This window comes from Streptopelia decaocto, assembly GCF_964273445.1.
Source record: "Streptopelia decaocto genome assembly, chromosome: 7".
NCBI classification, from domain to species: domain Eukaryota; kingdom Metazoa; phylum Chordata; class Aves; order Columbiformes; family Columbidae; genus Streptopelia; species Streptopelia decaocto.
The window spans coordinates 19,641,066-19,654,964 of NC_138661.1; the positions used below are offsets into that span (position 1 = coordinate 19,641,066).

General features: G+C 36.2%; 1 protein-coding gene across 2 annotated transcripts in view; it reads left to right on the forward strand.

The window, feature by feature from the left end:
- Positions 1–13,421, forward strand: part of GALC (galactosylceramidase) — a 40,356-nt gene extending 26,935 nt beyond the window's left edge. For both annotated transcript variants that reach the window (XM_082059096.1, XM_082059095.1), the window contains exons 10-17: positions 744–871; positions 1,329–1,418; positions 2,827–2,916; positions 3,272–3,416; positions 3,898–4,078; positions 6,616–6,779; positions 8,598–8,674; positions 10,858–13,421. In XM_082059096.1, coding sequence (XP_081915222.1) covers positions 744–871; positions 1,329–1,418; positions 2,827–2,916; positions 3,272–3,416; positions 3,898–4,078; positions 6,616–6,779; positions 8,598–8,674; positions 10,858–11,001 — 1,019 coding nt within the window. In that variant the 3' untranslated portion in view covers positions 11,002–13,421. The remainder of the gene's footprint in view (positions 1–743; positions 872–1,328; positions 1,419–2,826; positions 2,917–3,271; positions 3,417–3,897; positions 4,079–6,615; positions 6,780–8,597; positions 8,675–10,857) is intronic.
- Positions 13,422–13,899: the final 478 nt, after the last annotated feature.

The following is a 13,899-nucleotide window of genomic DNA, read 5'->3' on the forward strand; positions in this document are numbered from 1 at the left end:
TTGTACCAAATTAAATTATTTTTGTGGGTACTTAGAAGAAGAAAAAGCTTCTTTCAATAGGAAGCAGAAGGATCTAGTAGCCTGAAAAATCTCAATACCTGACCATTAGATACAGGGGAAGTGAATAAACTACTGCCTTTTATAACAGTAACTACTAAAGTATTTTGATATGAAGTGCACACAAAGGTTAGTGTACTTTCTTAGTTCCTTTTCCTCTTTTTCTTTAATCATTAAGTAGATACTTGATAGCTCTCAGTTTGAGAAAAGGGAACAAAGAACTTCTGTATTCTTGACCTGCTTGTGTAAGTCAGCACTTCCCTTGCTTGGGGAAAAGGGAATTATGTTCATATTGTGTCTGTGGGCATGTGGATTCACTGGCTGCTCTGTCTAGTCCTGTAGTGTGCTACTGTTTGTGCCGCAGCTCAGTAGGGCAGGTAGTGTATGCAATGCTGTAAAGGACGAACAAGGCAAAAGCTTTCAGTTTTATTCTTCTGCTGATGACCTGTATATGTAAAAGTGTTAAGAAAAATGACCGTACTGTCATATGAACAGTTCAGAACAACTGAGCAGTTGTTTCTGTGTTGCTCAGGATTTTAATGATCTATGTCATATTCTTCTTTGGCACTCTCGCATGCTGAAAACCTTACTTATGAGATGACCACTTTATGCTTGCTTTGGCTCAACTGTTTATTTCATGTAAAAAAAAATATATTTTCTTATGGTTTTTTTCTGTTCTGTCTCAGCACACACAACGCAATTTACTCAGCCTGGCTGGTCATACTTGCAAGTGGATGGACATTTAGAAGGAGGTGGCAGTTTTGTGGCTCTGACAGATGGCCTAGGAAACCTTACCATAATCATAGAAACTATGGTATGTGCATCAGCAATTCCAATGAGCTAGAAAGATAAAGGAAATGGGTTTTTTTATGTTTTGATTTGTGTAGTTCAGGATCTGTTAATATGTTGTTTTATGTCTGTAGCTTTGTCAGTGAGACCACTAGAGGTCCTTTTTTTCTGTCTAAACTTTGAATAGCTACTTGGATCTTCTTGGAGACCAATGTATATGTCGTCTTTATATCACCAATTAGCTTTAATATAATAGACACTCTAAGAGGAAATTAAATTGTGCTTTTTTTAAGTAGTATTCAAAATAAAATTAAGCTAGTAGTATTGCAATTATCATTAAGATAACAGTGAAATAAATAGTTGCAAATTGATCCTATGTTGCTTTTTAAATTTCAATTAATGTTGTATGTTTTAATGAACATTACCGTGTGATGTATTCCAGTAATGTATGTTCCTGCTGTTACGCTTTTTTTTTCCTTCAGACTCATAATCACTCTCAATGTATCAGGCCTCCGCTGCCTCGTTTCAATGTGACAGCTCAGAGGGCAACTTTCTACCTCAAAGGGTCGTTTGTAAGTAGGTTTTGAATACACTTGATTGGTCTTGTAAAATGAATTTATGTCTGTAGTCAAATACATGCAAGACAATATGACAGGTTAGCAAGAAATTTGAGTTCTTTACCTTCAGTCCTAGAGGTTGATACTCACCTGGCAAAGTTTTAAGGATTCGAGTTCTGATTTTACCATGAAATGTAATGCTGTAACCAAATTTGTAAAATTACTACCTCCCAGTCTAATCATCTGTATATTGAAGAAAGAAGAAATTTTCTAGAACAGAAATGCAATTGGATTTTTGTTTAGGATTTATTCCAAGTCTCAGTGTTCTGACGTGCTGACATAGTTTGACTGGCCAGCATGGCTGTGACCTTACTAGCTGTTGTCAGCTCCTTGCCAGGGCAGTAATTGGAGTTGATTGTATACTGTATCTTTTGTTTGTTTTTTGTGGTGTTTCTTGTGTGTGTGTATTTTGTTGTTGTTGTTGTTGTTTGCTTGTGTTTTTGTTTGTTTGTTTTTTGTTTTGTGGTTGTGTTGTTTTGTTTTTTTTAATCTTGGTAAACTGAATTTCTCTGAAATGTGAACAGTCCTTTCATGGTGTAAACTGGAGTGAATCTCTGTTGGTTGATTTGGATAATTACTTTTCAGAAATTGAAAGTGTGTGTTTAATTGGAATTTGTTTTTTTGGTTGCATTAGTTTCTTTTCATTTAGAAAATGGTTTTGGCAATAAAATGGTTTGCTTAGGAAAAGTAGTTGAGCATCACTTCTGATATACAGCTCCCTTTGGGGGAAGTATCAGACAGCTTAGCCAAACCAAACTCTAGGTTGCTTGCTTTGTTGTTCATTTGAGTAACTAAAAAAAATTGTATGAGTTAGATGTGATTAAAATCTGTAACTAATGTACTTGATAGGCCATAGTATCACAGAAGTTTGGAGATCTGTAAGCAAAGTACTTTGCTCAAAAGTGAATATTGAAGAACCAGCAACTAAAGGAAATGTCTCATTAAAGTGAAATTAACAGGAGATTATTTTAGCCTCGTTGCTCCTAGGCAGAGCGCTTGTGTTATAGGGATACTGCTGTTGGTAATAGGGAAGCTAAAAATTGCATATGTGTTGTAATGCTTTCTGTCTTTATAAGCAGCATTACTGCGTGGTAGGACAATGGCTTATTGACATAAAATCTGCAAAAACATAAGCTACATGTAATGGCTAGCTGAATAGAGTGGTGGCCTCCAATGTAATCAGCAGTTCTGAAATAAAAAAAGAGACACCCTTAGAGTATTGGTGTTTCTCAAGGTGAATATTCAAGTGATATTCAAGTGTGTCTGGTGTGGTGTTGGTTTGTTTGTTTGTGGTGTTTTTTTTGTGTGGTGTTTGTGTGTGGTGTTTTTTTTTTTTTTTTTTAAATATTTTGTCTCATTATAGTGTAAGGTGGAAACTCTTCAAGTGTGGCATTCCAGACTTGGTTTTGAATCTGGAAACTCTAGTCTTTTCCATCAACTCCATCCTGTGAAGGTAAGTCAACCAGTTTTAATTGTAGTCTCTTTGTAATTTCAGGTATTTTTCAGGTATTTCTTCCCCCTTTGCTGAACTCCTAGACTTTCATGCCTAAACTGCATAATTAGGGCAAGTTTTATTGTCTCCATTTGACTGCAGTTTTACTAGCTATATACAAGCTTACCTGGAGGTAATAAAGATTTTGGGGGGGGAAGGGTTTTCAAAATAGTTAATAGATATTAAATGCTGAGGCAAGAAGATGAGATTTGTGCCTTAAATCAGAACTTCGGAGGATCCTCCTTTAATTCAGGAAATTGGGCATTTTATGATTTAGTTGTTGGATTTTTGCAGCTTGAGCATTCTTTAATTCCAGGTACAGAAGGGAAGTTTTTCATTAGATCTAAATGTGGATGAAGTCTACACTTTAACCACACTCAAGACAGGGCAGAAATGTCATTGCCAAGAGCCTCCACCACCTCAGCCCTTTCCTTCAAATTACAAAGATGATTTCAATATTCGTAAGTCAGAATTCTCTTATCCGAACACTTAATTCACACACAGCTATAGTCTTAATGTAGAAAGGCAACAATAATTATGTTACTTGAGTCATCTAATGTAAGCAACATATAGTAGTCTGAATGTGTTTTATTTTTATTTATACCTGCTTCTCCAACAACTTATGCCAGTATACTTCACTTGCAATGAGGTGTATTTAAGTCTATGTCTTAACTGGGTGGTTGATAACAGTTTAAAAATTCTCAATCCAAATCATGATGATGATTTACTTTGTTCATGTGTTTGCAAAAGCTGGGGTCTGCATAAAAACAAAACCAAAACTAAAATCACCTTCTAACTCCAAAAACTTCACCTTTGGAGACTGTGCTTTGACAGAATGAGTCAAAATTATGGAGAATATTTTCAGAGGAAATTTCTGAAAACAAAAATACACAAAAGAAAAATAATGTTTCGGTGTTGATATATATTTTATTTTCTGAACAGGTAATCCACCTTTCAGTGAAGCCCCAAATTTTGCGGATCAGACAGGAGTATTTGAATACTTCATCAATGCTTCTGACCCAGGAGCTCATGTGTTCACGCTCCGCCAGGTGGTGGTTCAGCGACCCATTACTTGGGCTTCTGACGCAGACCAGACCATCAGTGTCATAGGAAGTTTTCAGTGGTAGGTAAATACTATTTTGTAGTGACATCTGGGGAAATGTCCTCCTTACCAGTGTGAGTTACGATCTGTTAATCTGTCTCAAGCCTCATTTCTCTTGAACAGAGGGCTTCTGCATTACGTCTCTCTGTAGACATGTAGAAATGATGACTTAAAGGGACTACCGAAAGTCAGTGAGCCTTGCTACAGGCTGTTGCCAACTCTACGATCAGCTGTGTCTTTGTCTAAATGAGTCTTAAAAACATCCGAAGATGGAAAGTCCAACAGATCTCTTGGTAGCTTGGCCCACTGCTGCACTGTCTTGGAACATTTTTTTTTTCAGAATAATGGATCTGGTTTGGTGTACTAGAAAGATCAAGTCAAAATTCTAATTTTGAGTGTGCACTGAGTTTTGATATATTTTTAGATGGAACAAAAAAAAACTCGATTCAGTTTTAATTACTTAATTTTGAGTTGTTTTGATTGTTAAAGATTTGATCAATCCCATATCAAATAAATAGTCTGGGAGTTAATTCAGTTATGCTGTTGCAGACTGCCATCTTCTGAGCAGTTCCTGGAACTGGATGGATTTGATTCAGCTGCTACTTAAAACAGTTTTATTTCTGTGTAAATGTAACTGATACTTTCTAGATGGATGAGAGTATGGTTATGATCACAATTCTTTCTAGGACCTGTAATCAAGCAGCATATTTTAGCATGTATGTATATATATATGTATTTTTTTTTAATGGGAAAGAGCCTGTTAACTAATTGGTTTAGTAATAGTAACTAGTAATAAACTTTATGCTTAAAGCATTTTCTTCTTCGAAAGTCTAGCTTAAATTCTTTTGACATACTCTTTAAAATAGACATCCTGTCATGTTTTTTTCACTTTGCTTGGATCATTGATCCCCCAAATGCTTTTTCAGAACGTGTTTCTTGCTTTTAATTGCTAACCTGGACAACTGAATGAATCACTTTGCTCTGAAGGCGGGAATAATATCACCGTCTTGTAGCTGGAGGTTGTTCTTCAGTTACTTGATGTTTTCTTCTGCAGTGCTCTGTTAAGTAAGGTCTCGTATTCCCCCTATAATAAACTTTCCCATATTGAGTAGATGATATTCATTGACTACACAGGGTGTATTCTTAAATTACTGTACTGAGATTCCTAAAAACTTCCTGTTATTTCATTTTTATTCCATTTATTTCTGATTTTTCATCGTGTTTTCAGAAACAAGTGTGTTTCCTGAATATTCAGCTGATTATTCAAGTTTTACTGATCTGTAACTTTTCATAATGATAGTCTTCAGTTTCAAGCCCTCTGAATTGTTTGCTTCATCCTCAGTTCGGGCCTCATCTTGTTGATGTTTTCAACTCTTGAAATACTGAACCAATCTTGCTCTGAAATATCGTTCTTTGTGGAGTATCTGACTTCTGTCACCAATGACAATTTATTATGATTAAATTTCAGGATTATTTAGGTGGGTTTAGTTTGGATTTTAATCTTGTGCTTGTGAAAACTTTTTGTTTCTACTCCTGAATTTGTTGATGTTTTGCTCTGATTTTATTGAACTTAGCTGTATCCTGAAAATGTTTCTATTAAACTCATTCAATGTTACTTCCAATCTCTTTATAATTGCCTAAGCAAGATGCGGCAATCTCTTGTTTAATACATAGGGAGGCGAGAAAGAAATCTTGTTTCTGTCATGAATATGTATTCAAGAATATGGTACTTCTAATACCATTATGCTAGAATGAAATCTCAGGCTATTCTTACTACTATGTAAGGGGTGTGGAGATTGTTACCAGCTGAGCTGATGTCATAGAAAGTCTTTCATATTCTGTAAATAATTATAGATAACTGTGAACTTCCTAAATACGCAACCATGTGGCTGTATCCATATTGCAAGTCCTTTCAGAAGTGGGATGTAGGTTTTTAATTTGAATGTACATTAACAAAGGCAAAGAATGCTTTTAATCGGTCTTGTTAAGAGGCTTGTAGTGCAACTTCAGGGTGGGAGAAGTGTAAATTTTCTAGGTGCTTTAGTCTCCTTTACAGTTGTCATTATATGTATAACAGGCACTTTACTGTGAGCTGAAATATCACCTTAGGAAAATCAAATAATTTCTACTTGTTTGAACATATTGTTTAAAAAAAGTTTTTTTTGAGCAGGGTATCTGCATTACTTAAGACTTGGCCTTGAATCTTGGATTTGATGCAGTTATTTAAAAATAATTTTTCATTTTGCAGACTGTGGAGATGCAAGCCTTCTGTGTCTGTTTTTTTTTTTTTTTTAATAATTAATTGAAAGTTGCTGACAATAGACTTTTTGTTGTTAGTTTCTGAGAGGAACTGCTTTTCTTAGGAAGACCTATGGACTCACAGGTGGGAAACAACCAGTCTAGACAAGTCCTGTGCATCTTGCACCTGTAGGTCACAATTAGATTGCCAAATCGTTCCTCAAAAAGATTGCTGTACTACATAGGGAATACTCTTCTACCTACTGTCTACTGAAAAACATTGATTCCTTGCTTCTTAAAACACTAAACTTCTCTTATAGGGTAAACATTACAGTCACTTGTGACATCTACATAGAAAAACCACGTGATGGGGGCGTGTTTATTGCAGGAAGAGTTGACAATGGTGGGATATATGTTCGACGTACCAAAGGCGTTTTCTTCTGGGTTTTTGCAGATGGCACCTACCAAGTCACTGGTGACCTAGGTAAGCAGCTCTTTGCTAAAGCGGTTGCTGACACAGGGACATGTCATTTTGATAGTCTTGAAAAAAATGACTAACGTTAATATTTTGTAATTCAGTTGTCATCACTATGGATTTAGCCCAATGTGCTCTAATGATGGCCACGTTTTTTATATAAAGAGAACATCTGAAGGCTTCTGGTTGGTCCACTTCTCAGTCTCAGCTTTCTGGATTTTTTTAATTTTTTTTCTGCTGACAAAATGTATTTTACGCTAGCAAATGTAAATTATTTTGCTTTTCATAAATATTGTGATACAATATTAATTACAGAAAGCTTTGATCTGTATTCTTATACTACACCTAAAAAGAAAAGCCTGCTTGAAATGCAGTGGCCTGTCTTGTAGAGCAGTGCAAATCAATGTACATACACCCAGCTTAGGTGATGATGAGTGGCGGAGTGTTTGCACAAATGATGCATTCTGCTGTTAGTCCAGCTCAGTCTACTTGTGTCACTAACGTTCATATGTGTACATCTATAGAGCACTTGACAGGCACGTGAAAGACTGTATGTCAACGCTTCATCAATAGCTAAAAGTTTGTTTTTTTTTTTTTTTTATTTGAAATAGTGGGAGGTTTTATTGCTTAAATGCTTTTCATGTCACTTCATGCATATGCTCTAAGTGAGCCTGCTTTAGCAGGTGGGTTGGACTAGACGATCTCCAGAGGTCCCTTCCAACCCCAACCTTTCTGTGATTCTGTGATAAATAAAGATAAATAAAGTTTCAATAGTTTTTGATGAGTCAAATGCAACTTCTAGATCTACAGTATATCTAATGTGAATATAGGCTATAATGTCCTGTTTCACACTGTACTGGACCTTAAAAATTGCCTCTTCTTACATTCGGTAGTGGTAGTTTCTCATTTCTCCCCCCCCTTTTTTTTTTGTGGGTTGTTTTTCTTTCATTTTTTTTTTACCATGGATGGATAGCATAAAGAAGGCTTTACATTGTTCCTTAGCATACTTGTGCTGCCTAGGGAAACTTCACAAGGTCTAACTCCACAACTTAAATTTCATCTGTATGAAAAAACATACTCATGTTTAGGATTGACTCAGTATTTATTTTTAATAAGATGTAACGCCATTACCCAATTAGTTTCTCAGGCTGTCAAAAATAATTTTTCATAGGTGCAATGAGAGAAGTTTGATTAACCACCTCATTATTTCAGACTGAGACACTTGTTACACAGCATGATAGGTGTTTTTTTTTCTGTACAGCTATTGCCAGTGATCTTTATTTTTCTAGAAGGGATACTGAATGTTGAATTAGCTTTCAGCTAAAACTATGTACTGAATAATTGAAGATTCTACTTGGAGCATTTAATTTTTTTTCAGGTCTTCCATCCATGTGTCAGTCACACCCAATTTTTGCTTAGCCTACATTTTGACTAGAACTAAGCAACATAGTGATGTGGCATCTCAAACCCTCTGATTTAAAAAAAGTTCCAGCACATAAGCCAGGAGATCTACAGAATAAACGGAGTAATAGCTACTGTCATGCTTCATGAACTGATACTCTCCATAGAGAGAATCCTTTTCTCAGGTGAAATTCCCAGGATCTTTGGAGATTTCAGTGGAAAAACAGTCCTGGCAAAATAGGAGAATGCACTGATCGTGTAGAGTCCAGGTTTGCATGTTAGGCCTTCCATGCTGCAGTTGAAATTGGTAAGATGTCACTCCTCTGGATGATAGGTACTTTTTTCCTTTTGTTGTCTTGGTATTTTTCTGTCAGTCTCAACAAGGGGGTGAAGTAACACTTAGTTAACCTTAAGCATGTTTTGCAGCTGGAGAAGAAATATTAATGAAAGGACTTTCCGGCGTCCGGGATAATGCATGGCACACCCTTACTCTCAACATTCAGGTAAGGACACAGGCAAAAAACTAGAAAACCAGTTATGAAACTTCGAGTCCTGAATGGCCTAGACAAACTACGCTGTATTGTTGACTGTGTATTTGCATTAGTTTGTCCTATCTAAAACATAATATCTCTGTTATTTTAAACCAGTTTTAAAAACCATACAAAGTTCTGCCACCTGTATTTTTAAAGATATCTTGAGAAACCAGAGAGAGTATAGAAAATAACTGTAAAGATGAGTTGAAAGCTGGAGATAGGAGGGCTAGAGAGGCAAACAAAGCTTTCATTTAATCTGAGGAAAAGATCATGACCTGACTTCCTGTTCTGAAGGCTGTCAATGAACTACTAAACTGTCCCATTTTACCAGTCTGACTCCCACCAATTCCCTTTTCATGCTAAGGCCTTGTATGTGGTGCTAGTTAAGGACTGGGGAACTCACATGAGCTGCCATCCTTCTTTCCTGTACTGAAAAAGCATAGGCATAGAGTTGTAAATTGGGCCACAGCCCAGATATCAAAATATTGATTAGAGCAATAAAAATAAGTTATCTCATGCCTACATCATGAAGTCCTTATATGTTACTCCTAAAAAAATCCCAATTTAGGCCACTATAACCCAAAGCACTTTTAGAATATAGCAGCAACAATTCTTCAGAATGCTTTTGAAGCTATCTTCATAATGAGCATTTTAGTTGCACTCATTTGTAGCTGCTTAGCATAATTAAAGACAGAAACAAATGGATATCACACATACATACCTATACAAAAATACATGCACCAACCCTAGGTTTATCAAGAATGTCAAATTCATTGTGGATATAAACATCCTTACATGTCAGCTGTCTGAAATTGTACCTATGATCATCATGTTGCTAATCAGAAAAGGTCCACTGGACCAAGAAAATAAACTCTTTTTTAAAAGTATGAAACTTGTATGAGAAGCCTGCCCACATTTTTTCCTTCCCCCTTTTTGGCCACTTGGTGAGAGGAGTAGTCCTAAGCTCTACTTTAAAGGTACCTATGCACTTAGCTGGATGAGACACTGGTGCAACTAACTAGAAAGGTTTAAGTTCTTCTCTTGAATGCTTTATCCCTTTGCCTAATGTAACCTTTGCAACTGTAACATGGCCTGAAATGTGGGGAAGCTTGAATCCTAGCTGGGGAGATCATCTGCTGAAGCAAACTCTCTTTTAAAATTATGCACTGAGTCTTTCTCTCATCCTAAAATGTGAGTGAGTATTAGAAACTGTTTTTTTCTTTTGTGCGTTCACATTGAGAGATGAAAGGACACTCATACCTGAGGTATTTGCTGGAAAGGATGTAGTTTAGTTTTGGAATTTGTACTCCCATGCTTATGGGAGCGATTGCCATCTGTAAAATTGGCCAGGACATTTGCTAACCTGCAGTACTGAAGATCAACATAAATAATTTAAAATACAAAATGGTGGTGATAATTTTGAAATTGTGATGCTGCAATCTTCTCTCTGTGCTGTTAAAATATTTTGTACCAAATATGTCTTTGATACAATGACAGAGGTGTAGGGCCCTCTTTAAAGAATTCTCATGCTGACTTGTTTTTTAAAAGTATTCTTTGCTTTTACCTGTGCTTGTAATTGTCTTTCAGATTAAGAAATACAAATAAACAGAAGTACTTTTTTCCTAAATACTGTTCAGTGGAACACTGTTGGGATAATTTGTAACTTTTCCCGAAGGCATTTTTAATTTGAAGAGCAACGTGACACTTGAAAGCTCTGTTGTCCTCTGTTCTTCCCTGCTTAATGACTAAAATACATCTCTCTTTGCTTTTGACTTTTGCCTAACTCTGCAGAAACAGTGCCAGGTGTATTGTGTCCCCTTAAGATAATTGGGCTGTTTGAGGGAGCCTGACACAAGTGGAAAAGCCAGTTTACCTTTCAGGTTCTACATTGAGTTTGCAAAGCTGTGCGTTAGGGGAAGATGAACCTTTTATATGTTCCCTGTAAAGGCATTAGATCTGTTTCACAGAGCTGATGGGCACTGGAGGATTCTAAGCAATATTTAGAATCACTTCTGCATATAAAATATGTGAAATGTAGTTCAAAGTTGCCTGAACATCTTTCTGCCTTGTCTCTTCTCCCATGTGAATAGGCTCGTTGTCAACACACTTAATCACTGCATTTTACAAAGCTAACTTTTTCTTCTTTTTGACAGGGCACTTCTGCCTCAGGACTGCTAAATGGTTACCCACTCTGGGAGAATGTCACCATTTCTAAACCAACTAATGGCTGGGCTGCTATTGGAACTCGCTCATTTGAGTTTGCACAGTTTGACAACTTTCATGTTGAAGCTAGCTGAGGTGGCTTCTGCATTTGGAGACCTCAGTTCTCATATTACTTTGAATAAGCGTCAGTTCAGACTTTGAGGACAACTTAATGTTATGCTGAGATTGATCTGTTGGCAAGGAATCTGAATTCTGTCATTATTTGTTAAAGGTTTACTTGAATGGGTATCGACATGACTGTAGCTTTATCCCCTGGTTGCTGTGGGATTTTTCGGGTTAGATTTTAGTTCAAGGTAACAATGAAAACAAACCCAATTGATTTAAATATCTCTTAATAACATTTTAACTTCCCGGCTCACTTCTAAGATAAGTTTAGAAGTTAACAGAGGACAGTGCCATCTCAGGCTGCATTTTTAACAGGATTGTGTCCATTCCTTTCACTCTGAAAGAAAGAACTAAGTGCCAGTAAGCCTTATGAGACAGTTGCCCCATACTTTCTTAGGTCTGTCCTTTTCAGATTTCATATGGATGAAGTACCTGGTTTGTTTCGTATGTTTTTCAGCTACATTACAGCACTCCAAGCGCATTTGGTTACTTCTTCCAGCTTTCATTGCCAGCCTTAAAATAGCCTATATTTTCAGTGGAATGGAAATGTGCCTTATGGCTGGGCAGACAGTGCCAGATGTGCCTTACTTTGAAACTACCTCCTCTTTCCAAGTAAAGGATTGAAATGGATTAAAAGATGCCATGACTTGCAGTTCATTAATGATAGCCTTGTGGGGCTTTTTGCATAGTGCAAAGAGTATAAACTTTGCATCATGGATGCTGGCAAGCAGAGTGCTTACTTTCGTGTCGAGACGCATGTGGAAAAATTGGCCTTTTGTTGTTAGAAACTTGGGAACCTTCTCTCACTTTTGATGCAGGTAAAGCTTAGAGCAGAAAATAGTTGAAGCACAACAATGTTGTTTAGCTTATTGTATTACTGTAGAACAGAGGAGATATGGATGCTATCATATCCTAGTATAGAATAAAATTTTAAAAAGTCTTTGCCCTTAAGAGCTTGCAATCTATTCATAAGGTAAGAGAGACGCAGACAGAATTGCATAGAGTGCCAGGCAGTGGTATTGACATGAGTGTGTCTGTTTTTAAACTTTTCCTAGGCATGACAGAGTGAAGTTGAAAGGGAATTTCAGATTGTTGAGAAAGAAGGGATTCCTTTTTTTTTTTTTTTCCAAGTTAATGTACTACAAAGAAAATTCATTGAGACTAAGAGGTACTGAATGAGATTTTTCATCCCACACATTCCAAATTCGGTTGGCTTATGAATTTTTCCTATTTGTTCTTGGTCAATTTGAAACAAGCCTGTGTCTATCTACTTTTCACATTCACATCCTTTTTAATTGACAAGCAAATAGTTCCACAGACTTGAGAGGGCACCAGTAGCTGTGTGCAGCTATCTGTAGCAGGCAATATATTTGAGAAACAGATTTGCAGTATACTTTGATTTATACAAAGTATTATTCTGATCCTCTTTGAATGCTGATTCCAGTAAATATTAACTTCATCTTCGAAGTTGTCATCTTATATAGAGTTAATGTAATACAAGCCATTACTGGACAACTTTTGTAAAGGTTATCTTCCAAATTAGCTTTTGGAGAAGACATCTCCACATTCCATCTCTGATATGTAAAAATGTTTTATCTTTTAGCAACTGTATTGATATTGATTGGTTGTGAATAATTTATACAAGCAAGTTTTATATACGCTAGTAACCTTGAAAAATTGTCCAAAGCACTAAACTTTAAAACTGTTGTAGAGGGTTTCCACATGTTAAGTAACTATTTACTTAACTGGTTGAAAAACAAAAGCCATTTTTTCACTTCACTTCCACTTGGTGGTTGAAATATGGAAGCAAATCTGTTCATTACTTGTTTGATTTCAGAAGGGAAGTCACTGGTAACTCTGGGTGTGAAGGAATCCAATTTTAGGTCCTCATATTCAAGTAATATGGATATAGGAGCAGTAATTCTCAGAACAATGTTTTAGCTGTGGTGGATTTTCCTACTAGGATACTTCATGGAGACTTCCTGGTAGCTTGTGTGGCTGCAGGCAGCATTTTTGTAAGGAGATCAGCAGTCATGCAGTTATTCCAAAGGAGCTATCCAGTTTTTTTACCTTTTAATGCACTAGTGTAATAAACTGTACTGTTATATTGTGTGCTAAACACAATGATTTTACCACTGGAAGTTTTGATTTTTTTTTTCTAATCTTAATTTATAATGTTAGAGGATTAAACTGTTATGAAAAGAGTAAGTGATTTAATGGTGATATAATGTTATTCATCTTTATATGTCTGTAATTATTCACCCTTCAGCAGGCTGTAATATGTTTGGCAATAACAAGCTGTCAGATCTTTCATTGAGGGGTGGATTTATGTTGTTGATTATAAATACTAATCATTCCAAATGGACAAATAAAACACTTTAAAACCCTTTATTTGTGCAGAATGCTTCTGTAAATGGGTCTTGGTTTTCTCCAGCAAGAAAGCTGACAGTTTTCTCATTGCGATTCCTGATAAATATGCTTGACATTAGCTTAATTGGGTTGGAAGAGTTTTTTTCTGAGTTACTGAATGGCCAAACAGTCCTCATTAACAAATCTCAAAATCCATATGTATTAGGACTTGTGCAGTTGATAAAACAATTTTTAGTGCTCAATATACATTTTAATATACATTTTGCTATGTTCTCTGTGTGTGTTGGTTCCCTCCCCCTCCCAATTTAGTGAAGGGAATTAAATTGTATTTAAGGGCCAGTCATGCAAAACTGCTGAGTACTAGTCTTATGAGATTTAGCTCAAAATTTGTTTCTACGTATGGAACCAGTACTGTATAGATGTATTATACTTCTAAAGTTTAAATAAGGCTGCTTTACTTTGAGCATCCTTTCAAATCTGGCTTCAAACATGCTTGC